The sequence below is a fragment of the Etheostoma spectabile genome, chromosome 2 (assembly GCF_008692095.1).
Source record: "Etheostoma spectabile isolate EspeVRDwgs_2016 chromosome 2, UIUC_Espe_1.0, whole genome shotgun sequence".
In the NCBI taxonomy this organism is placed as follows: domain Eukaryota; kingdom Metazoa; phylum Chordata; class Actinopteri; order Perciformes; family Percidae; genus Etheostoma; species Etheostoma spectabile.
The window spans coordinates 24,666,238-24,693,000 of NC_045734.1; the positions used below are offsets into that span (position 1 = coordinate 24,666,238).

The 26,763-nt window shown below is 41.6% G+C and overlaps 3 protein-coding genes across 3 annotated transcripts; 2 read left to right on the forward strand and 1 right to left on the reverse strand.

Annotated features, from left to right (window-relative positions):
- The first annotated feature begins 2,689 nt into the window (after positions 1 to 2,689).
- LOC116696808 (retinol dehydrogenase 8) lies at positions 2,690 to 5,109 on the forward strand. Its single transcript, XM_032527991.1, has 4 exons — positions 2,690 to 2,907; positions 3,365 to 3,458; positions 4,429 to 4,612; positions 4,727 to 5,109. Exons 1-4 carry the CDS (start codon positions 2,784 to 2,786, stop codon positions 4,952 to 4,954), a joined length of 630 nt encoding a protein of 209 aa, XP_032383882.1. The 5' UTR covers positions 2,690 to 2,783; the 3' UTR covers positions 4,955 to 5,109.
- A 1,555-nt stretch (positions 5,110 to 6,664) lies between these two features.
- On the forward strand, positions 6,665 to 14,925 carry palb2 (partner and localizer of BRCA2). The gene is given in 14 exon segments (XM_032527943.1): positions 6,665 to 6,861; positions 7,191 to 7,299; positions 7,404 to 7,463; positions 7,557 to 7,737; positions 8,287 to 9,747; positions 10,249 to 11,738; positions 11,844 to 11,874; positions 11,877 to 11,995; positions 12,477 to 12,559; positions 12,750 to 12,899; positions 12,987 to 13,103; positions 13,546 to 13,633; positions 13,790 to 13,956; positions 14,184 to 14,925. Coding segments are annotated over 14 exon segments (4,317 nt in total). The 5' UTR covers positions 6,665 to 6,838; the 3' UTR covers positions 14,422 to 14,925.
- A 3,060-nt stretch (positions 14,926 to 17,985) lies between these two features.
- Positions 17,986 to 24,744, reverse strand: plk1 (polo-like kinase 1 (Drosophila)). The gene is made up of 11 exons (XM_032542167.1): positions 23,996 to 24,744; positions 23,442 to 23,610; positions 22,986 to 23,130; positions 22,559 to 22,652; positions 22,235 to 22,460; positions 22,072 to 22,114; positions 21,246 to 21,343; positions 21,050 to 21,127; positions 19,882 to 20,036; positions 19,579 to 19,761; positions 17,986 to 18,870 (listed from the first exon to the last, which is right to left on the reverse strand). The coding sequence occupies exons 1-11, from the start codon at positions 24,356 to 24,358 to the stop codon at positions 18,676 to 18,678; spliced, it is 1,749 nt and encodes a 582-aa protein (XP_032398058.1). The 5' UTR covers positions 24,359 to 24,744; the 3' UTR covers positions 17,986 to 18,675.
- Positions 24,745 to 26,763: the final 2,019 nt, after the last annotated feature.

Consider the following 26,763-nt stretch of genomic DNA (forward strand, 5'->3'; position numbering starts at 1 on the left):
TTTTTCAACTTTATGGTAATGAGCTATGACGCGGTCCAGCGGCAAGCAGCGGCTAACGCCAGCCGCCAATCGGAATATAGACGTCCTTCACGCTGGCTGATCCTGGAGAAACATACGATGTAATCTTTCGTTCCTACCAAAACATTAATTCTGAGGACAAGCTCATAATCGCCGTTGCTGGGTTACCTTTCGTTTATAATATAACGTTGTTTGTACATAGGAACAAGTTAACGCTACCTGCCGGTCACATCCGCTCACAGTGAAGTCCGGCACGGGTCACTAGGTTAGTCTGGGTCCCTAGGTTAGTCTGGATCACTAGGTTAGTCCGGCAGCTGCTCGCTCTGCCTGCATGCCGCTATGGCTCAGCGGCTAACGAGCGAGCTAACTGCTAACAGACCCCGTTGCGACCAATTAATACAACTTCTGTCATTATATATGTAATTTATAAAGGTTTTTAGTTGCAGTATATTGGCCGTGGCTGCGTGTGCTTCTACCGGTCGGACAGAGATCGCCGCCACGTCAGAGCGGCCAAAGCGTCACAAAGCTTCCCCGTACTTTTTGACAAGCGTCTTCGGCGGGGCGGCCAGAGCTTTTTTGCAGCTCAAGTCGGTGGCGGTGTGTACGTACGGTAATGCTGCTCATTAACTATACCTTTGTATCTGGGCTGCACAAATCACATCAGTGTATCTGATATCGGCGGGCCAGAGGCCAATTAAACGGATGACAACACTTTAATCTACCAGTTAGCTCCGCTGGTAGCGAAGCATATGGGGCTCTGGATACGTCACCCTGTGTATTGCTGTGATTGGTCGTAGTGTTAACCATCTGTGTGCAGTGAGATTTTCAAACACACGCTTGGTGCCGCCCCTCGAGATGGGCGACTTTCATTATTTGATGCCAGACCCTTAATCTTTCGGATTTGGGTCTGGATTTCCAGGCTACTAATTGCTGGCGGTCCACTTAAAGAACCATACCAATGTTTTTTCATCAGTAAAAAAATACTGTATACTTTACATTATACATTTACAAATAAAAATGCTTTTAATGTTCCGGGTTAAGCATGGTTTCCATTTCATTTTCTTTTGTATTAAAGTTTACAGGAGTATTATGTTATAAGGTAAATGGGCAGATTTTTTAAACTAATCTGCATTTACAAGCAAACCCAGAAACAGATTTTTAAAAAATTCAAAAACAAATATGCAGCCTCACAAGACCAAAAAAGTTTACTTGTAATTGATTTTCGCCATATGGAATCAATGGGAAGAATGGCCTTACATAGCGCAGGAAAAATACGAGAGTCTGAAAAAAGGCGGGAAAAGAAAAGTACAGTTTGTGGAAAGGGTAAAAAGGGTGTGCATGTGCCTATTACTCAAAATTTTTTGTCATGACATCTCAGCCAGGCATACATGAGATTAAATTTTAACAACCTAGAGTCATAGCAGGTTAATGGCTCTGGAGTTACTAGGACAGCAGTGTTTTGAACTAAAGCAGCTGGAATGACACTCCTAAATGCTGTGTTAAACGATATGTGTTTTTTTACACCCAAATGTTGCAGGGGGAAAAATCTTATATAATTAAAAAAAACACAAATACAGCCGGGGCCGATAAAAAATTTCTTTAGTAATTTCCCAAAAGGGTTTTGGGAAGGGAAAGGGGGATAAAAAAAGGTCAGTGGGTTTATATTTTTAAAGTTTTTTAAAAGGGACCTTGGAAAAGGAATTTGGTATGCACTGTTTTAAAATTGATTAGGACCCAGGTTTTTTGATGAGACTTTTTGGTTTGAATATGTGAGTTGAAAGTGTGTTATGTATTCCCTTTTAAAAGTTCTCTGTGTCTATTTAAAACCGCGCGCTTCCATTTTGCCAGGACAATTTGTAAAAAAATTTTTTAATCTAAAAGGGGCCCAAGGGCCCCGTCCAAACGTTTTTGAGATTTTAAACCCTTTTAGACTACTTGGTGATTACTTTTTTAGAAAAAAAAGGGAAACCATCAAATACTGGCTGGACAAAAAAATTGAATGAATAAAACAACTCGCATTTTTTAAAAAACATTTTTGACCCGTGCCCCTTTGGGCCCAAAGGGGTTCAAGAATATTCGTTAACTCTTTTGAACTCCATTCAAAAGGGCCCGATTAGTACTGCAAGGCATTTTTCAAAAATAAAGGGATGTTAAAAAACATACACTAAAAAAACCTTTCTGGGGGTCCAAAAAGCTAAATTAGTAGAGGGGCACCCCCGGGATAGGTTTTTTCTCCTCGACGCAGCGGGCCAAAAGGGGCGACTCCCCCACCGGGAGCCCTTGGTGGAATCATCCCGCTTTTCTTCCCCTTTAAGTCTTTAGCTGTCCAGTCAGAAAAAGGCCAAAAAGCCATAAAAAAAATCTTAAAAAAAAAAATTAAAAAAATGTTTCCAGCTTCCTTTAGGCTCTTTCTGTTTTTCCCCCTTTTCCAACCTTTTTCCCAGGCATAGAAACCCATGCGGGACCCCGAAACGTAAAGAAAGCTGGGGAAGGGTTCCCGGGGGGGGCATACGGGGGGGGAAAATTTCTCTGGCTTTTACGGGTCTGCAACGATAGGCCGTTTAAACAGTGTTTAATGGCATTAAAGGGTGACACGTGGGTGTTCCCCGTAAGAAAAAACTCCTAAACGTGTTGCACTGGTACGTTGTCCCAAAGGGATGTTCATACTCAATTTCTTCCTTGTCCTCTTTGATTCCTTCTTCTGACCAGTCAATAACGCAGGTATCGGACTAGTGGGTCCAATAGAGAGCATCCCCATCGAAGAGATGAAGAAAGTGTTTGAGACCAATTTCTTTGGGGTGATCCGCATGATAAAGGAGGTGATACCTGACATGAAGAAGAGGAAAGGAGGACACATCATCGTGGTCAGCAGTGTGATGGGACTGCAAGGTTAGCAGACGGTATGGTAGGGGAAGGGAGGTGTGGCGGGGTTAGGGTTAAGTTTGTATTTTATATATTTAAATCAAACTACATATATGTATATATATATATGTATATATATATATATATATATATATATATAATATATATAGAGAGAGAGAGAGAGAGAGAGAGAGAGAGAGAGAGAGAGATGTTCTCTGTTCTGTTGTAACAACAAAACAAACAAGTTTATTTTTAAAATGCATTATATTATTTCAGTGAGGACTCATAAGTAACTACAAATAACTAATGTTAGGGAAATCTGTTCATGTTTTGTTACGCGTTTCTGTATTTTTTAATATCACAATGTCAGATTTTTAATCACCAAATATTTGTATCATTATCAGCCTTAAAAACCTTTATGGGTCAGGCTCTACTGTGCATGTTGTCTCATAGTGAAATTTTAACATTCACTGTGTTTCTGTAGGTGTGGTGTTTAATGACGTGTATGCAGCTTCCAAGTTTGCCATCGAGGGCTTCTGTGAGAGTTTGGCTGTGCAGCTCTTGAAGTTTAATGTCACGTGAGTTCCCCTGATGCTACTTCCGTCATTACTAACAAACCACATAGATACAGAGTCTGACATGTGAAAAACAAGCTTTAATTGTGTGTTGCCTCCTCCCTTTATCTAGGCCTGAAAATCTTGATCGAACAATTTCATGAACCAGTTTGCTAATTAGCACTAAACTCAAAGTACAGCTGAGGCTGATGATGATGTCATTAGTATGTATGTGGTCATAAATTATTTATTAATTATTAAAGTATTGGACACACTTTAAGTTGCATTGAAATTTTGGCCTGATGATGGCGCTGGATAAAACGTTAAACGCTTTTCTGTTACACATTTTTATTTGGTAAAATATATTAAACTATACATCGTTTACCAGCCACTATTAACCAACAACTCCAATTGTTTTAGCTAATGAAAACAAAATTAGACCCTTTTGACAATGTGATGCAGAATATACAACTAAAACCTCAAAAATATTACTACACCTCCATTTGAGCCGGCTTTGTTACTGCCTAATCTGCACTTCAGATTATTGTGTTCTGTTTTCTTATATATTATTGTATGTGAAACTGTATATTGTCTTGCACGTTTATGCTTTTCTTGGCCGGGTCATCGTTGCAAATGAGAACCTGTTCTCAACGGCCTACCTAGGTAAATTAAGGTTAAATTATAAAAAATAAAAAAAACACTGTTGTAAATCCTAATACTTTTTCTCCAAATTCATTGCAAGGGTCGATTGATAAAATAGTTAATTTGTTTTCATTTTGGAAGACTACGCCCCAAATGTTGAAGGGATTTATATATTATTATATATTATATTATAATTGTTGTTAATATTTATTTGCAATATTAATCAATAAAAGATTTTGGCACTAGTGTTACACCTTTGCCATGTTTGTTTCCCCTCCTCAATCTAACAATGCTCTTTTGTTGAGTTCCAGTCTTCTTATGTTGCTCCTCTGTTGTGTGTCTCTCTCCTTAGCTTGTCGCTGATTGAGCCGGGCCCGGTGCGCACAGAATTTGAGGCGAAGATGATAGAGGATGTGAAGCAGAAGGAGTATCCTGGAGCTGATCCTGATACGGTGCATTACTTAAAGAACGTCTACCTTCCTTCTGCTATCGACGTCTTTGTGACACTGGGACAAACGCCTGATGACGTCGCCAGGGTACGTTCCCATGCAGTCTGAGTGACTGAGCTTCCCAGTGACACATTTGCAATTAATCCTGCAGGTCTGACTGGAAATCTCTGTCTTTTTTGTCCACCCTCTCACTCTCTGCAGTGTACCAAGAAAGTGATTGAAGCAAGCAGGCCGCGCTTCCATAATCTGACCAACCCCTTGTTCACTCCCATCGTAGCGCTGAAATACGCTGATGAAACTGGAGGCCTGTCTGTCCATGCCTTCTACCACTTGCTCTTTAACCTGGAACCTCTAATGCACGTCAGCATGACTGTCATGAAGTACCTCACCTGTGGATGTCTGAGGAGCAGGACAGTTGCACCGAACTAGAAACTTATATCTTTTACACAAATGTGAAACTCCGTGAGGATTTAGACCATAAGCTACCTTGGCTTAAAAACAGCTTAAAATAGATAATCTTTTGTGAGCTGCCATATTTCCTTCTGTTCATACAGTTATCAATTTTGTAATGAACAGCCATTTCTATATTCTCTTTATTGTATAATATTGTAGCTTATGGATGTGTAGATACCACACCTGAGTCCAGTTGAGTTCAAATACAACAGCCATTTATAGAATTTTTTTTAGCCTAACCAGAGTGCCAAATGTTTAGGGTTTGTCCTTATGAGACAACATACTGTAGCCGGAATTCATTATTTTTATCCCAACCAATCCCAAACAACTTCACATTTCAGTCATATACACAACAACAACAACAAAAATGTAATGGTAACTATTTTGCCATTACATTTTTTTATTTATACACCTTCCAGTTGAAGTTGTGTTAGTGCTTCTGATAGTTTTCAGCAAACATGGTTGCATCCTCATGAATGTGGTTAATAAGCTATCTGCACCGATCACTTTCTCTCTGTGCAGAGATGCTCTTATCTGGCAGCGTCTCTGTCATGTCTCTTAGGTGGCAAACACCCCCATTTCAGCAAAAATGTCTCTTTTGCTTCTTTAAACTGATGGAAAACTATATGCTATTCTATTTGTGAATACTGAGGCAGGACGGTAGCTCAGTAGTTAGCACTTCTGCCTTTCTGGGTTTCGACTCCCGGTCGTTTCCGGGCCTTTCTGTGTGGAGTTTGCATGTTCTCCCCCGTGTTTATGTTGTGTTGGCGCATTTACAGAAATGTTGATTCTAATTAATCTAAATCTATAAGACAATTCCATATTCTGAGTTTTACAAGATACAAGATAAAACCAAATAAAACTACAATTTCCTGTAAGTTATATTGAAATTCTATTTAACTAGCCTACTACAATTTGCAACATAGGCTACTGAACCGCAAATATGTCACAGATACCTAAAGATGAACATGTGGCCTGTGAGGTTTTCTTCACAAATGCTTTCCACATCCCCATTCTCTATATGCGTGATTTTAGAGAGCTCAGATTAGCAAAGCTTGACCAGGGTTTTTTTCTGTCTAAATGAAGTGTAAATATTTTACTGACTTGTGAATGCATTGATATTCAATTTGTTAATACTTCTCTTAATTCCTCAAACTAAATAAAAAAAAAGACTTCATGAATTAAAATATCTGTATCATCTTTCTACGTATGACATACTTAGCTAGTAATGTGAAACCGACTGTGTGAAACCCCTCACTTTATACTTTTCTGCTTTCTATTTTAAGTGTGTTTTTTCTGCTGCATTAATACTTTAGCTAAAGTTACATTAGTGCCAACTGACATTATGTTGCAAAAATAGTGCTAACCTTTTTTGTATCTAATGTAGTACTACAACATTAGATACAAAAAAGGTTAGTCGGACCCATAACATGCTAAAACCTACCTAGCGTATCGCTAAGTAGGTTTTAGCATGTTATGGGTCGGACTCTAAATTAATGTGACAAGTTTAACGGGTATCCGCTTGGTGCATATCTTCCAATATAAATAGTCATTTCAAAAATGTGGGCATTTTAAACCACTTTCCATACTGTACGTTTTCACAAGGGAGTTATTATGGTGAGCTTTATGATTTAGTAGTGAATTTGAAACTAAACTTTTAATTTAGGCTATTATACGCTACGCAACGCTAGCTAAACAGTTACCATTTGAACATTTCCCATTCCCATTTACCTGCTTCCTTCCAACCGGAGTCACCGCACCGGATTGATCGATTTATCAAAGCTCCACTGCTCACGTCTGTAGGAGGTAGTCGCGGGAAATTGGAACTAAATCGATAACCGAGCCCAAAATAAACTTTTCATGGACACACCGGCGGTGCCACTGTAAGTCTGCCTCACGAACTAACTATATTAATATAATTAAAGGGGCAAGTTGTCATTTTAACGACCTAGCGTTAGGTGTATTTGTGTGTAGACGACTTTGCTGTCAACTCTATAGAATCTTAAGGAAGCATAACGAAAATAACGCTAAGTTTGAACTCTAGCTAAGGGAACGTTATAAAGCTACCGTTAGTTCTCAGCGATGTTAAGCTAACGTTATTTTAACAAATAACTTATTATGGAACGTAAGATGCGCCACCTAAATAAGCTAATGTCATATGCGGTGCCATAGCTACATTTAACTTTTAGTCGTGTGTGTGTGTGGTTTTAAGCGTGTCCTGGATGCCAGGGCCGAGTGAGCAGATTGCAGAAAAGTTCAAAGATAACATGCACTGTGAGGAGCAGCTGAGGACCACACTACACTGTGACGATAAGGAAAAGGTAACGTTACTGTACTTGTGTCTGCACTTAATCTAGAAGGGCCACAATAACTTTTAATTCTGTCTTCTGACTGCTGCTGACATATTAACATTTTACCCACTCAGCTTCGTAGGAAGTTGGCACTGTTACAGAGGGAGTACCTCAGGACAGCTGAGAGGCTACAGGTAAGAGTCTCTCACTTTACTTTTATAAACACAGTGTAAAAACTCAGTCTCTCTCTTACACAAACACACACACACATGTTAATCTGCTCACAGCGTGCTGAGCGTTTGGACGCAGTGCGGAGACATGTGGGGAGCAGGATCAGTCAGCAGGACCACCAAGACCAGAGAGACCCACAGGTGACATCCATCCCCTGTCCCCACCCACCTTCATTGATGCTGAACACCCCCAAAGGGACAGCCCCAAGCATAGCTCAGTGCCAGAGACACACTGGAGGTGAGTCCGTTTTAATCAGCTGCAAGTGCAGTTAGGAAATATCTTCCACCATACAGAACGGTAGTGACAATTACAAAGGAATGTATGCTGTAAAAGTTCTGAAAGTGAAAAAGGAATACATCTGTCACAAGTGTAGTTAATAAACTATATTGAATCATTGAAATTGACCTGCAATCCAGATATAACTATTTCAGTCATACTAAAGGCTTATTTTTTTTGTTAGTGTGCTTGTAAGCAGCTATAAAATGTCTAGGAAGGTTGTGTAAAAAGGGGAGGAAGCAATATTGGCATATAAGGTTGAAGGGAGGAGCAAGAGTAGTTTCTTCTAATTTACTTCGAAATAATCTCTTGTCATGATGCCTAATTTGATGAAGAAATGAACAATATATTTCTTATTGGATGTACTGTAAATATGCAGTTTTGACACATGAATTACTCTCACACTTATCAATCCCAAAACAAAACATACATATAAGGCTGATATTACAGTCTTTTTGAGAAGCAGACAAGGATTCGCTGTAATTCACACATGTTCTGATGTTTTACCAGGTCCAGCAGATTCGGATAACTCTGTTGCTTGCCCACAAACCCCAGATCCCAGCCATGACACAGCTAAAGGTCACAGATCTACTCCCGCCCTGCGCCTCAGGTCTCAGCGCAGCCGCCTGCGCTGGGAAAGAAGGAGTGCTGGCAGGAGCACAGACGACAGCAGGGAGGAAGGACTGAGTCAGAGTGAAAGGATGGAGACAGTTAGAACAGAAGGAAGTGAAGAGAGAGTCAAAATAGAGGGAACAGAGGTGGTGAATGAAAGTGAGAAGCTTTTTCCTAGTACAGACTCTGAATCTCCTTCTCTGCTACCTACACACTGGAACTCTAGTGGTCAAACTGAAACAGGAGATATTGCGGGTAAAGACATACAAGTCCTACAAAAGCAAAGGGAAAAAGAGACTGAGTTGAGAGCGGAAGGGAAAATAGAGTCAGAGTCAACCTCTTTATTGCTCACAGGTGGGCACCCTGCTGTACACGCTGAAGGAATGGAACGAGATGTCACACAAAATGGAAGAAATAAGGAGACAGAGGAAGGGAAGGAAAATAGGAATACTAAAGGGCAGAGGGATGTAAGGCTGTGTGAAGAAAGCAGTAATAAAGACACTGATAAAAATGCAGCAGAGGAAATAGTAAATGAAAAAAGTCATGATAATACAGCTGAAATAAATGAAGGAAAAAGGGAGTTGATTGAAGGAGAGCATGATGTAAAGGGTGTGGGTCTCCTGGACTCCTGTACCCTGGTGGATGGACTACTTTTCCCAGCTGAGTACTACGTTCGAACCACAAGACGTATGACATCTTCACAGAGCCAGCCTGACATGCAGGCCGTTATACTTTCCCAGCTCAGCGCTGGACGACATCGCCGCAGCAGAGGATTGAACAGGCGCACAAACAACCCTGAACGATCTCCACACACTGGGACCAGTTTGTCCTCACTGGCGACTGCACCTGTAGATCCCCTAATGGAATCACAGTCTGCCGACACATCTGCTGAGCTGAACAGTCAGAGCTCAAGTGAGATTTCAGATCAAATATCAGCTTCATATCATCAGGTCATTGATGCTCGACTTTCTCCTACGGCCATCACTGCTCGTCCAGCAAGAGGTAGGAGGAAGAGAAGGGGTAGGGGCAGAGGGAGACCTCAGACCCCACGAGGCTCGATAGACACCCATCGACTAGGCCTTGGAGAAACCTCCCACAATCCCCTGCCAACCAGCTCCCTGCTCTCTTCCTCCTCGTCTCTCCATGGAGCTGATAGACCAAAGCCCCGCCTCACTCTGGGAGAAGCTGTTCCAATGCAGGACGACCCCCAGTCTGTGTCTATCCTCAGCACAGACACACAACCCTGCTCTGGAGATGATGGAGCTCAGGTCAGCTCTGCCTCTGGACATCTGGGAAAGTTCTTTCCCATCTTTCTTAAGAACAGCAACGCGACTAACGGATCCACACAGATGAGTAGAAGTAAGACTTGTATTACGACTCTATATATGTGTGTGTCAGTGATAGAGAATAAGGTCTACAGGTTTGTCTTGCTGAGATTAGAATATTGATTTATCGTAATTTCAGGTTTGGATACAGTAAAATGTAATATTGATTAAATGGTTTGTCTATGAAATGTGAAAAATGTCCATCACAGTTTCCAAGAATCATTACTCATATTACTATGTAAATTACTTAAAACGATTAACTGTTGATCAAAATAGTTGCAGATTTAGATTCTGTTTTTTTGATTAATTAACTTTAAATCAGTGCAGCTCTAAACCCTACTTTTACAAGATATTACATTGTATAACCACACATGTCTATTCAAATATGTGTTGTGTATCTGCCCCATAACCTCCAAATTGAAGTGTCTAGGAGACAAAGGTTGAAATTACGTAATCTATAGAGAAATAAATGGATAAAAGAGAACTCTGAATCTATTGCCTCCTATTAAAGTATCTTTAACTTTGTGTCCTGTAGGTGCAGCAAGCTTGCAATCTCTCCTTTTGCCCTCCTCCTCACCTGCCCAAATGTCTCTGTTTCCTCTCCCCTGTCTGTCCCCCCACCCGCTGGTCAACAAGCTGATGAACTTTGACATTACACAAGATTTCCATCTCCCCGATGACCAGTTTGCTTCCCTAAAGCTGCACAAGCTCCGCCAAGTCGCTGTGGATTCAGGAGTTGAATATTTTCCATCGCCTTCTCACAACTTACGCAGGAGCAACCGGCGCTCTGACACTCAGAGCAGCAGTGACACAACGATGCCTCTTCCGCTCTCGCTTAGCCTCACGCCCACAGTGGCCAACTCACCCCACCCCCCCGAACCAAAACAAGCTGCTACACAGTCTGTAAACTTCCTGAACTTGTCAATAGATCACAAGCTTGAAGATAAATTGACAAGCCAGTCCTTAACTGAGGGGTCAGCCGAACAAGATATGGAAATCCCTGGAGAGCAGCATACTGAAAACCTTTACCCAGAGAGTCCGATTTACATCGCCTTAACAGAGTCTGTGTCTGTGGTTCAAGATTGTGCTGCTGACTGTGCTGATCGATATGTAGAGCAAGATGCTGTGATTCTGAATACTCATAGCCAAAGAAGCGTCTCAGCAAGCAACACACACAGAACTGCTGACCACCCTGTCAAACCACAGCCTCACGTCACCTTTGCAGACAGACCTGCATGCAAAGTCAATGATTACGTCATCAGGCGCTCAGATGAACTTCAAATAAAAGAGTCTTTCATCATTTCATCAGAAGAACAAACTGTTTGTCCTGGTGTAGTCCATCCTTTGGAAGACCAGAGGTCTACAAACCAAACAGAAGACAAAGCTACCATCAAGACTCTTTCCTTAGATTGCCCTATACAGGAAACCCTGGAGGACCCTCCTAACTGCTGCACTGCTGTACAGTTTTGTAAGAACAGTGAAGCTCGAGGGGCGTCTCCTGTGCAGCATCTGAATGCTGCCAAAGATTCAAAAGAAACTACTACAAGTTCTCCCAGAGACAGATTGGTGGGAAATAAAAATCCAGACTCCACAAGAGTGCACTCTCAGCTCCTGTTGAGCCCTCCTCTGGCATCAGAACCCTGCCCCTTCATAACCTCACACCTGCCCTCCTCTGCTCCCGCCAACAGCCCCACTCTGCCATCGCTAGGACTCACCCCCCACCCCCCTCTGACCTCCTCTCCCACTGCCCCACCTCTGACCCTGGCTCCCCGCCTTAGCCCGTCCACCGAGGCCCTGTCCCCTCCAGCTCTCTGTCCTTGTCCATCCCTGCTCTTTAGCCAGCCCACCCCCTTCCCCGCCGGTCAGACCCAGGCTTCATCCGTGCCGTTATGTACAGATGATCAGCGGGTTGAACCACCTATAACAGTTTCCAGCATCCAGCCACAGGGCTCTAGTGGGCAGGTGGACGTGAGAATAGAGGAGACCGCAGAGGAACACACAATGAGATGCACACACACACTGAAGGTAAAAGGTTGTACTTGTCGTACAATTATGAATTCATGTTTGGCTTATGCAATGGCCGCAATGTGCAATATGTGTATCTGCAGCTGTGTGTATGTGTCTGTTCAGGCCCCAGCAGGCAGCTGTCTGGTGGATGCATGCGTCTGCCCGGATCCTCGGGCCATTTGTGCGTTGTAGCAGCCGGGAAGTGGGCCGTGTGTCTCTGGAGTCAGACTTCTGCTTCTGATTGGAGTTTAACACACACCTGGGCTTTCAATGAGGTGAGTGTGGGTGCAAAATGCATACCTGCGTCATTATTTATTTGATTATTCGTCAATCAAGGACAAACGGCATACATTAAAAGGGATACTTTGTTGATTTGAAACCAGCTCTGTGTCGTCTTTGTGGGGAAAGCGTGAGACGTTTTGTGTCATCCAGCGGATCTCGGCAGACTTCCGTAGGGAGCTCCAGGCACTAGCGCCACAAATGGAAGCCAAACACTGTTAGTCTTATTAACACAGTGCCCACACAAAGATGTCACAGATCTGGATTTAAGTAAGCAAAATAAATCTCTTTACGTTAAACTAATAAGTGATAAATCAGAGAAAGTCTGTTTTAAAGGCACTAAAACAGGATGAGTTCACATTTCCTATTTCAAGGACGAAATGTGACGCTTTCTAACATGGTGCACATTAATTTGGTCAAACTTACAACAGTTTTTTTTTTTTTTTTTATGTGGATGATTCTTTTCTTTGTGTACAGCCAGTGATCAATGTGTTTCCTGTCCCGGATGCTGCTGGGCTGATCTGTGTCACTCTGGGTCAGCTGGAAATCAGAGAAGTGAGGTAAAAGCATGTGTTTAAAAACATTTTTGGCTAATTGTCTGGACAAGTATTAAGCATAGTGCTAATCCAAGAACATTTTTCATGTGGACATCTGAAAATATGTTTATTAATTGTGCCTGTGAAAAACAGCTGTTGGAAGTTTCCGCGTTCATCTTAAACGTAACTGTGTGTCGGTTGTCCATGTGCACAGGATGCTGTCGTGCTCCAGCCTCTTGCAAGTGCTGCTCTGTGAGGGCGTCGTCCAAACTGTTGTGGGTGTGTCTAAGTCCAGAGTTGTTACCTCCTCCCACTCAGCATCTGGTTCCACCCTGCAGGTGTTTACGCTGTCAGACAGTGGCAGGTAACAGTGGTGGCGTATTTATTCTATCTTTTATTTCATCATTGCACAGACATCTTAGTGTATCGTCTCTCTCTCTCTCTCTCTCAGCACAAGGATCTCTCAGACTCTCGTGTGTCCTGGCGTTTGTGTCGGGGCCCTCGCTCGAGTGGACGGCCTTTCAGATGCTCTCATCGGCACAGATGAGGGCGGAAACCTCTTTGTCTGGTAAGGAAGGTTGTAACGGAGAAGCCATTGCCATACTAATTGTTACCACGCAGCAAAAGGTCTCGCAGCGCATTTGCTAGTTAAGGTGGTAGGGTGGCGTTCGCCATCAGATCGTTGGTGTGATAGACTAATAAATAATTGTTAAATGTAGTACAGAGTCTTTAAACACTACGTTAATAAATTATATCTATCTATGTCTATATGGCTTCTCCTTCTCCTGTTACATGCTGCACCGCAAGTCCACACTGACTCGAAAACTTGTGTACACGACGTCAGACCAGATGTGAGATTTTTACGCAGCAATGATAAATGCCAATCCTTTGCACAGGAATCGGTGTACACCCGTCCTACTCCTGTTTTAGATCGTACGCACGTTTCATCCAGATTTGGCTCTCACATGCACTTCTGCTGTTTACAGTTGAATGTATTTTCTGTGATACAGGAATTTAAAGACTGGACAGCAGCTGCGGAGAATTATCCTCGGAGATGGTTTATCACATACTTCCTGTCTCAGAGGATACTCTTACTGTGTAAGTCTATTTGCTTTGCATGCAAAGGGGAGCTGCTGTTGGGAAATTGCCTGTGCCACCATAACTGTCTCACTTTTCGGATGATTTTACGTGTGTGTGTGTGTGTGTGGGTGTGGGTGTGGGTGTGGGTGTGGGTGTGGGTGTGCTGGTGCACAGGGAGTGTTGTTTGTCCTGCTGCAGCATCAGTTGCTCAGCTCTCTGGAGGAAGATACCAAAGAGGAAAGGAAGACGACAGCCCTGTTGTCTTTGGTCGCCGTTAACCCTCTGACTGGAAAATCTGTCCTGGCTACTCGGCTGCATCCACCCAAAGCCTGGTCTGGCAGGTGAGATGAGGACTGATGTATTTGTGTGTCTCTGTACTAGCGATGTACCGATACCAGTATCGGAAAAGCCTCCGATACCGCCTGAAAAATCAGGTATCAACAAGTATACTGGAGTTTTTGCTCCAATATGTAATTTATCGGTAAGCAAAAAATAGTGTTGAACCATTTCTACTCTGTACATATGCATCTATGTAACTACGACTCCCATGTGCCTCTGTGTTCTGCAGGCTGTGTGAGGCTGACGTTCACCGCTCCAGCGTGGTTGGCCTGAGTCAGAGTGGCTGTGTGTGTGTGTGGGACCTCGGGCAGCGGGCCAGCTCCAGGATGGTGTGGGCTCCTGAGAGCGAAGGCTGGGAGCTGGCTCGATGGGGGGGTGGAGGTACGCTGGTGACTGGACATCACAACGGAGACGTTACTCTACACTGTTACAGTACAAGTCAGGCCTCACCCTGCCATGGACATTAAAGAAACTCCTTCAAATCACTCAAATCAGAATGTCTACATAAAATTTTTAACATTCTAGGCCATCTTACTGCTATGATTAAAGCAATATACTGTAAGCTCAAAAAGTCATGGTTTTTATAACGTAACATAACCTCAACAAGACTGCATTGTTAAAGGTGGAGTGCTTCTAAATTGAACCTCCTCCAGTCTTTCTACACTAATGTTTTTAGAGCGCCAGTATCACACACTGGACCTCATTGTGTGAGAATGTTTACTTGATGGTGGATTTTTCACTTTTTAGACCACTGTAACCCCAAAACCACCTTTGTGTTTTATTACTGCTGCTGTTTTGACTGTTCTTTACTGTGGTTACTTGAATACATAGTTATATTTCTTATATATAAAGAAAAAGAAGTGTTGCCAAAGTTTGTTTTCATAATTGACATTAAACATGTGTATTCAGTTGTATTTTTGCCTACTTTTATATTGCTAAGGTTGACCAAACTCGTCTTAGACATGCTGGATTTATATTTTTAGAGCAACAGTTAGGAAATGCTGTTTTCTTATTTGTCAAAAGTGTAAACAATCCCGTCCAAATTATTATTATTATTATATGAACAGAGTACGTCTGTGTCATTGTTCATGGCAAAGTTAGATCAAAGCAAACGGCTATTTATTCTTCCAGCATTGAAGTTAATAAGATAATATAAGAGCATCACCTAAATACAGACATGCATGCAATGGTCATGAAAATTCATAATTTTTCAGTATTGGCTTATGCAAAAAAAAAGCATAGACAATAACAAAAATAATTCACATCTGAACGCTGCCTGTAATTTAGGTCATAGATTTATAAGTGACAAAGTATTCTCGTATTTTTATAGAGTTTAAATCTGTCTGAGTATTTTGGTTGCATTATTGCATTTTGGATTAATTAACTGTGTCTTAAGAAAAACCTCTATCATTTAAAAAATGGAGAAATTTATGTAACTTATTTTCAAATACTGTAAACGAAGCTGTAATGGCTCTTTGTGTCAGCCAGGAGGCGCCAAATGATTCCTCATCAAATTGTTCCTTTTTTGTCTTAAAGTCTTTGAAAACCCACACAGCTGTTTTCAGTTATTCTGTCTGATTAGACTCTTTTCAGGTTGAAGGTGGATTGGAAGTTATTAGGGCACAAATTCTTTCAACCAATAAGGATGAAAACGTTGACATTTGTCCCGCCCTAACGGATGCAACAACACTAACAGTGGACTCAGGAAGATGTGAATCACTCAGCCTAACCACACCCCCACAGTCCTGGAAAAGGTCCAATCAGCCAGTTTACTATGAACACCTGGGGGGGTGTTCAGGGCCTTTAACATAAACCCATCATATTATGAGCAAATATAAATCAGTCTATTTTGGAAAAACCAATTGATGACCTTAGTGAGTAGCTTAATTTACTAAGGTAGCCATGCACAGATAGTTAATCCTATAATTCACTGTGTCACATGTATGTTTAGCATCATTAAAACGTGATTTATAAAATCATCCCAACAATTATATTAAAAGCTTAGAATTTTATACATTAAAACGGTTTGAATAAAATATTTAGGATGCCCAATTTTGTACATAATAGATATGTAATATATGTAGGGGTCCTTGGCTTAAAAACAGTACATTGAAGACCCCTGAGGGCTGTTTCACAAAAGCAGAATTCATAAATCCAGGATAACCAATAAAGCCAGGCTTGACCTAGTCTAATCTGTGCTTTGTGGGTTTCACGAAGGCCAAGCCAGGCTGGGGAGGGGCGACTAGGTTGAGCCAGGCTGAAGTATTCCAGATAGATGTGCGTTCACGGCTTTCCTTAATAGACCTTGAGGTCGTTTGCAGGTTTATTGATGCTAAAATGGAGAATACGCATTGTTCATACTTTATACAAAGTGAGCAGCAGCTTCTTGTGGAACGCAACACTAGAATATGATGCATAAATACATAATTTCTCCCTCTCTCTCATGGGCTAAAATATAAATTTCCTAAGTCTTATTAACTTCCACTGCTCGCTTTTAACGCAAAGTGTACAATTGTTTGTGTTTGCAAATGACAAGTGACTCATTGATTGGTTTCAGTTAAGAGCAGTAGTTCGTAAATGTATATTTTTCCTTCTTAGTTTCCTTGTTTGCATATATGCTTGGCTCCCTCGTATATATGCACGTAGAAAAGAAAGACGCTGAAGAAATTGGACTCTAAAATCTAGAAACTATGAAGATAATTAAGTGACACATTTCCTGCTCACTGGAAACGTGTAACAGAGGGATATTCATCAGTTATTTCCACCCAGCAAAATATTTAAAAAAAACATTGATGTGTTCTTTCCCTGTTGTTTCATGAATGGACAGCAGTCTACACTATATATAGTTATTGGTTCAGTGAATTTAGGCTGTAATTTGGTAGGACTGTACAATAAGGATATGTTCTTAAATTTGTACAATCCTCCCAGATCATAGTCGTTAGAGAACACAAAAAAATGAAACAACTGAAATCATTTAAGGTGCATTGGTCCACTATAACACACATCTACAGCACTTTATATATTGACCTTAGCTGCAGACTTCATTTAAAACACATTTGCAACTTTATCAGCCTTTTGTGATTATCTCATCATATCCATCAAACTTCTAACATTGTGTTTTCAGACAGCAATGTAACAGTAACAATGTCACATGACTAGTTATAAAAATAATGGTCACAACTTTAAATAATATTACTTAACTGAACAGCAACATGCACGGGTTGTTTTTTAAAAACCACTTCTGAGTGAAATAAAAAGGCTCCAGGATTGATAAATCCTGGTTGCCAGCCTGGACCAGGCTAGCTGTACAGAATAAATCTCCATGGTAACTTAGGTGCCTCTGCTTTTGTGAAACCGAGTCAAGGCTAAATTGAGCTAGGATAAGTGGGAAATCCCGGCTTAATTCCTTATCTTGGTTTTGAGAAACAGCTCTCTGCGCTCCATGGTTCAGAGCGGTTTTCAATGTCCTGACATGAATAATAAAAAAGATAGCTTGGCGCTTGTATAATTATGACTGTACACCAAACAATGATTTTGTAAATGTCTCTCCATAGTCAAACTCCTGAGGTTGTTCATCTATGGTTTGTGTAAAATGGGGGGGGGGACGTATAGAGGGCAAAAGAAAAGATCTCAATTAAAAAGAAAAGTTGGATGAAGATGATGGAGAATCCAGAGATCACAATACTTTACCAATACTAAAAACGGCCAATTTGTTTTGTGCAATACTAGTTTTCAGAAGAAAACAAACCGGTTCTTGGTTTACTACTCTTTAGCCATGCGGATAGGTTTTACTTTCCTAGCTTATGTCAAGAGAAAAAGAATCTTGAGACAGAAATTGTCTTTAAAAATCTTTTACACTGAAGAGATGAGACATTTTTTCCTACATTTGCATAGCTGCTTTAGATCAAATGTACCTCTTAGGACTTTTGGTCAAGCACGGTGTCCTTGGTCAAGAACAAACTTTTAATCTCAAAATGTCTTGGGTCAGATAACTGATTGTACAGGAAATGTGGGCAAAACAAACCACTTTGTCAAGTTCAGTCTTTATTTAAACTTGGGTAAAATTAAACCATCTTTACATCAAGTATGAATATTCAGCAGTATGTACAAGCTTGCACGTCCTGTTGAAAAAGACAAGACATCTAAAATACATTTATAAAAAAGAAGAGCAATAAGAAGAATGTGCATGATGAAGACGTATGAACATGGTCCATTTCTCTACATACAATAAAAACAGACAATAGAGAAGCAGACCAGAGAAGTTTCCCCCCCCCCCCCCATCCACACAGCCAGTCCGTCTCAATCGCCACCACGTATTTGTCCACTCAGCTTTAGGTTTAAAGGCTCGCCTGATACATGAACAAACAAACGAAGCAGAAAGCAATCTGGGAAGAATGGTTTAACTTCAAGATGATTTGAAAACCCGACTTCCATCTTATCGTCTCCTAGTCTCATTTAAAAACCATACAGGGTCAACTCGCCTGCCGCCATCTTAAGCTCATGTCGGCAGGAACGTGTCCATCAAGATTAAGCTTCATCAAGAAAGTTAAATAACAGTTTCTGTTAACAGCATGAAAACAAAACAAAAAGGGATAAAAATGCAAACTTGAAAACTCAGGATAATTTAAGGGTCTGTTCCGTCCTCCGAGCACCCGGCAGATAGGACGAAGTGAGGCGGTGATTAAAGACAGACGGCGATCGAAGGTGTGGTGCTAAGTGGTCTAAGTTGCGGCGGTGGAGGGCTTGCTGTCCAGCAGTTTCTCCACCATGAGCTTGGCGTAGCGGATGCGGCTGGCCAGCTCCTTACTGCAGCCGAACTCCTCCAGCAGAGACAGCTTGTACGTGCGGAACTCTCGCTTCTCGTCGATGTAGGTCACGGCGCCCATCAGCGGACACAGGATCAGCTTGGTGTGGTCCTGGCAGAGAGGGGTCAGTGGAAACAGGTTCAGATTGCTGCTACACTGCGGTGCCCTGCTACGTCCTGCTGTGCCTTGTAATGCCGCACAGCGTCCTGCTATGCCATGAACTACTAATTTTTTCTATTTTTGTTATTGCCACTCTTCATTCTAACCCCAACCGGCCCGTCAGACACCGCCTACCAAGAGCCTGGGTCTGACCGAGGTTTCTGCCTAAAAGGAAGTTTTTCCTCGCCACTGTACTAGAACTGTTGGGTCCTTGTAAATTCTGGAGTGTGGTCTATCTGTAAAGTGTCTTGAGATAACTCTTGTTATGAATTGATACTATAAATAAAATTGAATTGAATTGTGTGGGCACAGTTCCACAGCTATTGTAGGACGTTTTATATGTATTTAAAAAAACGGGTGGGAGAAGATTAGGACTGGGTGTTGTACAAAAATTGGACTTCAAAACAGGTTCCTCAATACTTTCAATGCCAATTTTACAAAAACGTATAGCTCCTGTGCATAACTTCATAACAAGCATTATTAGCTCTAGGTAGAAGCATGCGGCGTGCTCATTGGCTCACCCACGCGGATGAGATTTATTCCTTGGGTATAGAAGTCAGGCATTGAATGACGCTGCATTACTTTTCGATACTTCAGCCAGTGCCTAAAAAGCATTGCTATGGATACCGAGCCCTGGAGAAGATGGGGCGTGCGTCTAACCTGGAAGAAGTTGATCTGAACGGTGCCGTTGGTGAGGTGCAGGACGATGGCGCTCTTTGTTCTGAACCAGAGGGAGAGGTAGGGCAGCCGCGCCAGCTCGTCCCCGTCCCGCCGAGCCATGTTGGCGCCGGCCTTCAGCAGGTGCTCGCTCATGTAGTTGCGGAAATATTTCAGCAATGTTATCTAGAATGGCGGGGGGTGGAAAACAAAACAAAAAAAAAAGTGCATAAGAATCCACATGATGATCGTCAAGTGGGATGGGGCGTTAAAGCAAAGCGAGTGAGGGACGGAGTTAGAAAGCACCTTCTTGTTGAGAGTAGTAGGGTAGGAGCGCACGCTGAGGTAGGATTCAGTGGCCGCCTTGTCGATGTACTGCAGACTGTCCCCGTCCGCGTACATGATCAGCCGCGTGTAGTCATTGAACAGCACACCCACGCTGTTGTCACACAGCTGGTAACCTGAAATACACATTTCAAATTATCGATATTTATAAAAAAATAAAAACTAACTAAAATTACATTTGTTTTTCAACAATTTAACCGGCTTCAAATTAAACTTGCCAACGCTCTCTGGTGGACATACTACGTAATGCCACCGCGGTTTGTAAAATACACACGGCACTTCAGCTATTTGCTGTAGCGAAGAACCTTTCTTAAATGGCACAGTTTCACATTTTATAGCAGGACACGCACATGTGTAGTCAATAACACTGATGGCTGCATTCCACTTTGGTGTGCCGGTCTCAAGGCCCTGGGATTGTACATGCTGCCTCACTAGACCAGACATTGAAACCGATAACCTTAACAATGGCTCAATTCCCGTTAAGCCGTTTCAGTGGGTCAGCATGCACCATACCAGGGCCTCTCCTAAGTGGAATGCAGCCATCATTAATGGTTTTGAATACACCTGTGCTTTTCCTACTATGACATGTCAGGTCTACGGAGATACTTAGAACAGAACAGAGTCATCGTTAATCAGTTACACCTGTGCCTTTCCAAGACAAAATGTCTGCAGTAAACTGGGTTTCTAGAGGTTTCGAAGACCTTTATGTATGAAATTGAAGACCTATATCAGGACATAAACACACAATGAAATACAGAGTCACAAAATTACTTGAAAAGTAAATAAAAGGAACAATGCAATAGAAGCGACACCAAGTAATAATGATCTGTACATACACAGCTAAATATATGTGGACTAGATAAAAGGATAATTTAAGACCCGTTTAAAAATATTTAAGACAGAACTCAATACTCGTCAATTTGACTTTTTAAGGCGTATAATTTTGAAATTTTAGACCCCGTGGAAACCCTTTGTGTGAAGGTCTGTTATCTACACTTGACAGTTAACATAAATAGCCATGTTAGTTTTTGTAACGTCCATAAGAACAAAAATTGTTGAATCGGACATAAGGTTCAAAAAGTGAAGGGCGAGCTGGCAGATGGACGTGGGACCACAGTCCGATGCTCACCTAGTCCATATTTGTCGGAGTAGTCTACCCATTTGCTGATCCAGAAGATGGGAATACATGCAGGATCCTCTGCCTCTTCTAGAAAACCAAATCAGAACAAAATATATGTTTACAATGTTGACACGGACAAAGATTATCCAAAACGGCATTGATACGAAAAAGGATTCGTTGACTAAACTGCAGACTCTGCACTCACCCTGGCAGATGACTGCCTTCTCAGAGGGCTTGGCAGCGATGATGCTGTTGAGCTGCTGCAGCATGTCTTTCAGATTGTTTTCTGAAGGCTCAGGCTCCCTGCACAGAAGACACAAGTCACAACAGTAATCACAGAGAGGATTAAAATAAGTTGCAAGCACTACTGTCTGGGGCTGGGCGATACAAAAAAAAAACACAATATTTTTGACCCAATTCATCAATAGCGAGATTGCAGGGTTGACATTTGGTGCTTTCACATAATATTTTTACAATTACATTTGATATGTATAAAATCAGCAGTTACGGTGATTGAATAACTACGTGGGTAAAGACAAATAGAACAGTGTGGTTATCTGCTCACAAAAAAAGAAGACAATTTTAAGGTAATTCAGCTTGTAAAAAACCCGGAAAGACAACAATATCCAAAATCTAAAAAGGTAATATCTAGTCTCATTTCATATACAAGTAATATTGATACACTGAAGACAAAAAAAAGAACATAATTTCAAAAAACAGGGAAAGTATTATGGGAGATTTTATAGTTTAAAAAGGTCCCATGGTCATGGTGCTCTTTCGATTTTTATATATAGGCCTTAGTGGTCCCCTAAAACCATATCTGAAGTCTATTTCCCAAAATAGTGAGCTTTTCCTTAGTATGTGCCATTTCTGTGTCAATAGCTTTTTTGGAGAGGGGGACCCTTAAGATTTTTTAAACTGTTTGAATTAAATAATTGCAACATTCTTCCAAAAGTCAATGAGTAATCAGGATTTAATTATTGACCAAATCAAGCACCCCTACTTCCATCTCAAACATCTGTCCTAATCACCTTTGCCCAGGCTCGTCCTTCACGTCCCCCTTCTCGGTCCCTCCTGGAAAGAGAAACAAAGCCATTAACACTACATCCTGTGAAAGCCAAACCATTTCAGAACTGTAGACAAAAGGCTTTTTTGGTAAGAAGTGGTCAAGTCTTTCACTGCTCGGACCATTACCTTTGTTGTTGATGGCAGTCAGCGGGCGCCTCTGGTTGAGCTCCATAGCTGTGGATGGGGCAATGGAGAACCGGGGGGGTACAGTGAGACAAGTTGTGGGCAGACGTACGGGGATGTAGCCAGATGTGAAGTACTCGTCCACTTGTAGCTCAGCGATGGTAGGCCGTTGGGCGGGATCAGCATGCAGCATGCGCTTGATGAGCGCCGACGCCAACGGGTTGATGTGCTGCAAATTAGGATTATGAAATTCCACGTGTAAAAAAAGCAATACACACACACACACTAGACTGAAGGAACATTGTGTGCTACATGAGCCAGACTTACCCAGGGGATGGTGTAGTTGTTCTTCTTAATGCGGTTGTAGGTCTCCTTCAGACAGGAGGTCTCAAATGGGGGCTTACCCACCAACAAAGTGTACCTAAGAGGATAAAGAGATGAAGGACATTGATCCAACTATGCTGAATCATGTAGAACTAGTGCAATATGTGTCCAACACTTGATTTTTATAAAATTGGTGTTGAGAAAAAAAAAAAAAAGGAATCGTTCGGATCAGGTATCCAAGTCACCGTATCCCAACATTTTTTAACAATACCCAGCCCTAGTCAAGGACCATTGTACCTCAAATGACTTACAGAAGGCCAGCAATGCAACTCAACTGGATTTATAGTGGCAGTTAGCATTTATAGCTAGAAGAAACAACTGTAAAAACAGTTGTGCATCTCCCAGGTGTGCTTTGTGTGTTCAGACTTACAATATGCACCCAAGTGACCAGACGTCCACTTCGTAGCTGTGGCCTTTCTTACAAAGCACTTCAGGTGCAATGTAGTTGGGCGTCCCACACAAGGTCTTCTTCCTCTCGCCATCAAACTCGATCTTAGTGGCCAAACCAAAGTCCCCTAGAAAAGTGACAAGACATGCTCTTTGTAAATCAGCAAAGTGTATAAATGTTTTATGTGTGAAAGTCAAGGACATAACTTTTTAAAATCATTTGTGCATTTTGGTCCTGGGACAGTCTCCCCACCAATCAATGAAAAACCACTCATCCAGGAAGTATGACATAATCACGTGAGAGCTGGGCCCTTAACATTTATTACCAGACCAACAGGTTTGTTTGAGAGTCTTGATAAATGTTACTGTATGTTTTACCCTTCTCAGGTATGGCAAGCGGACTGCAGTCAAATCATATGCAATCTGACGGCGCAATTACCTATCTTAACTTCCATGTCATCGTTAAGGAAGATGTTGCCCAGTTTCAGGTCTCTGTGGATGACTCTGTTGTTGTGCAAGTACTGGACACCCTTGAGAAGTTGGGTCATGTAGTAACGAGCTTCCGGCTCAGTCACTGCCTTACGACGCTTGTGCAACTCCAACAAGGACTGAAATGGAAAATGAAAAATGATTAGGTCAATAAAACTAATGAAACACTTAAAACCACGACTTAAAATGGCCACTTAGCAGCGCTGATGAGTGTTGAATGGACAATTAACTTCAATTCAAAGCAAATATTTGGGAAGTGACAATGGCAGCACAAAAAGGGGAAAAGCTTGGCAACGATAAAAGGTTGTTATATACTGACTGGTTAAAACGTTACGTTAAAGGACTTTAACCGACCAGTTCAAAACTCCATTAGCTTTTTTTGCAATTTAAGATAACTCCACTTGGACTGGTAACGTCAGGACAACGGAAGAGACCGCCGTGATGACCGTTGGCCCTGAGAAGTGTGTTCCCTAGAGGAAGCATGCATTTTATCATGACACTCACCCTTCTCCTGCAGATTTCCAGAACAACAAAGACAAAGTCATCGTCTTCGAAAAACCCGTGGAAACCCACGACGTTCGCGTGGTTGAGACTCTTGTGAATGGCGATTTCGGAGGTCATCTTCTCCCTCTGGTGCTGCTTCAGAATCAGAGACTTGGGCACGATTTTTCCAGCGAAAACCTGCTTCGTCTCCATATCTGTAATTTCGTAGCATTTTGCGAAACCACCTTTTCCGAGGAACCTTCCCCTCGCGTATTTTCTCGTGGTGCGTGGGTCAACCAGAACTTCTGGGATTTCTTTAAGAGGAGCGGATTTTGGGTCGACATGTGCCGACGGATTCGCCGGCTTCGCGATACCTGCACTCATTTTGTGCTCGTTAAAAGAAACGTTTAAAACTCTTCAGCAGTCAAGGTATCGATAATTTCTGCAAGGGTCAAACTATTGTTAACCCTACCTTAACCGACGTTAGTTTAGCCCTGGAAGCTAGCTTGCGGCCATTCACTTGTTAATTCAAATCAAAACTAACGCTAACCACCTTTGAACGCGAACGTTATTCAAACATTAGACTTAACGATAAAAATGTAGTGCATGCGAATCTCACGACTAAAAAAAAAAAACTGAAGCAGACATGAAACTAATCGCCAGGCTAGTCCCTCGGTGGCTGCAGCGTTACTCCGTCCTGCCTTTTGACAACAGTCTCTGGTAGAAATTTAAAATGCTGCCTCGGTCGTTACGGCGCTCTCTGATTGGTCCGCCCGATTTGAATTCCAAGGCGGTGCAGCAAAGCATCGTGGGAAGAGCAGTGCAAAAATAGCCAATCCCTGAACGAGAAAGCCATATTCTGCGATGTGATTGGACGAATGTCGGTTGCTGGTCACTCATTGTTTCTGAAAACAGAGTATTGACGGGAAATGTAGTCGGAACGGGATTTAAAAACAGTTTTCGAGCACAAATTAACGTCGTGGGTTTACGTGGTCATTAAATGTTTGAAGAGGAAATGTTGTTGTATTATTTACTCAACTAAAAGCAAATTCTTCAATGTTGCTATTATAAAAACGTCCACATTTAACATTTGACTTAAGTAAAACGTTTTATTACAATCTGTTGGCTAATCAAAAGTGAAAGCAATAGGCCTTCTGTGCTACCTAGCTTACTCGTTACCAATGGTGGACTGCAACTAAGTAAATTTGGTCAAGTGCTACACTTCAGTACAATTTTAGGTATACTTAACTATTTCCATTATATGCTATTACTTTAGGTTACTCCCTTTGGTTACTCCCTGTGGTTTTGCTATATTTTGGAAGCATTGTGTTTTTACTCATTTATTTGACAGCTAAATACAAGTTACAGATTATAATTCTAAATACTGTATAAAACCTATCATGAGTTTATAAAATGTCAATCTACCCAAAAGCAAAATGGCTATAGAGTAGTTACATTATGGACCTCAACAAACTACAACATTAAAAACGTGCTTACTTACTGTAGCCTACATCACACCAGTGTGATCTTTTGATCCAAACCTATTGCCCAACATGTAATAATAAATCACGGCCAGTCTCATTCTGCCACTACATTTGAGAAGAAGGCTACATTTAGCTGAGCTGTACTTTTCCTTATTTGAACATTTAAATACAGGGCTTGTACTGAGATTTGAATAGCCTACTTTACATTAGGCCAGATGTGTAGGTGATTTAACTTAATAAAATTTAGCCTATTTCTTTCACAACCACCGGTTAAAAAATAAATAAATAATTCCAGTCAACATATCAAATATGAGGTTTAGGTACTGATTTGTTTTTTTGTCAGTAAGCAGCAGCATTTCACAAACTACATGTGAAGGATGCAGGGTTATACCCACAGAAGGCTACTGCCCCTACTCCTATCAAAGATTTAGTCACTGGATATATGATTCTTGGGTGTTTTATTCTTACTTCAATTACCATCATTACTTTTAGTAGAAGCGTACTAGGCTACTACTACTCATTTTGCAACTGAAAATCATCATTGTCGTAGCGTCATACCTAAGTCAGAGCAGACTGTCTATCTGCTGAGGAGACTCTGGTCCTTTGTGGTGCAGGGGCCTCTACTGAGGGCCCTTTATTGACTCTGTGGTTGCATCCACCATTTTCTATGGAGTGGTCTGCTGGGGCATGGGCATTGCGGTGGCAGATAAAAAGACCTGGCAGGGTGATTAGGAAGGCCGGGTCTCTTCTCAGATGCCCCCCTAACACTGGTAAGGTAAAAGTAAAGGTACTTCACTGTCACAGACACATAGGCTACTGCACATGTAGAGAAATTCAGTCTCTGCATTTAACCCATCCTTCAAGAGAGCAGTGGGCAGCCATTTACAGGTCCCGGGGACCAACTCCAGATCTGAGCCAGTGCCTTAATCAAGGGCACTGACTGGAGAACATATACATGTTTTTTGATGATAGATGGAGGAGGTGGTTTAGGCCTGCGAAAATTGGTTTACATTTTTGTCCTTTCATAGTCATAGGTAATATTTAATAATAAGCTAGTGCACCGATCAATCCCTACACTGTTCTCTTTCGCACTACCACCATTGCACACAGTCTACCTTAGGACCTTTACCTAATTTCTGTGAGTGATTTTATAACTCCTTAAGTTATAGTTATTAAGAGTTTTTTATGGACGTGAGATATATATGTGTGTTTGTTGTGTTATGGTTGTTTAAGCTACTGGATGCCTAAAATTTCCCTTGGGATGAATAAAGTATCTATCTATCTATCTATCTATCTACTATTCTA

Excerpts from the sequence above, each read along its gene's own strand:
- plk1 (XM_032542167.1), bottom strand. The coding sequence starts at position 24,358 with ATGAGTGCAGGTATCGCGAAGCCGGCGAATCCGTCGGCACATGTCGAC. Across the intron at positions 23,131-23,441 it reads TGACATGGAAGTTAAGATAG|GGGACTTTGGTTTGGCCACT; the intron begins GTAATTGCGCCG and ends TCACTTTTCTAG. Across the intron at positions 22,115-22,234 it reads GACTGCCATCAACAACAAAG|GAGGGACCGAGAAGGGGGAC; the intron begins GTAATGGTCCGA and ends TTCTCTTTCCAG.
- LOC116696808 (XM_032527991.1), top strand. The coding sequence starts at position 2,784 with ATGAAGAAAGTGTTTGAGACCAATTTCTTTGGGGTGATCCGCATGATA. Across the intron at positions 3,459-4,428 it reads CTCTTGAAGTTTAATGTCAC|CTTGTCGCTGATTGAGCCGG; the intron begins GTGAGTTCCCCT and ends CTCTCTCCTTAG. Across the intron at positions 4,613-4,726 it reads CGCCTGATGACGTCGCCAGG|TGTACCAAGAAAGTGATTGA; the intron begins GTACGTTCCCAT and ends CACTCTCTGCAG.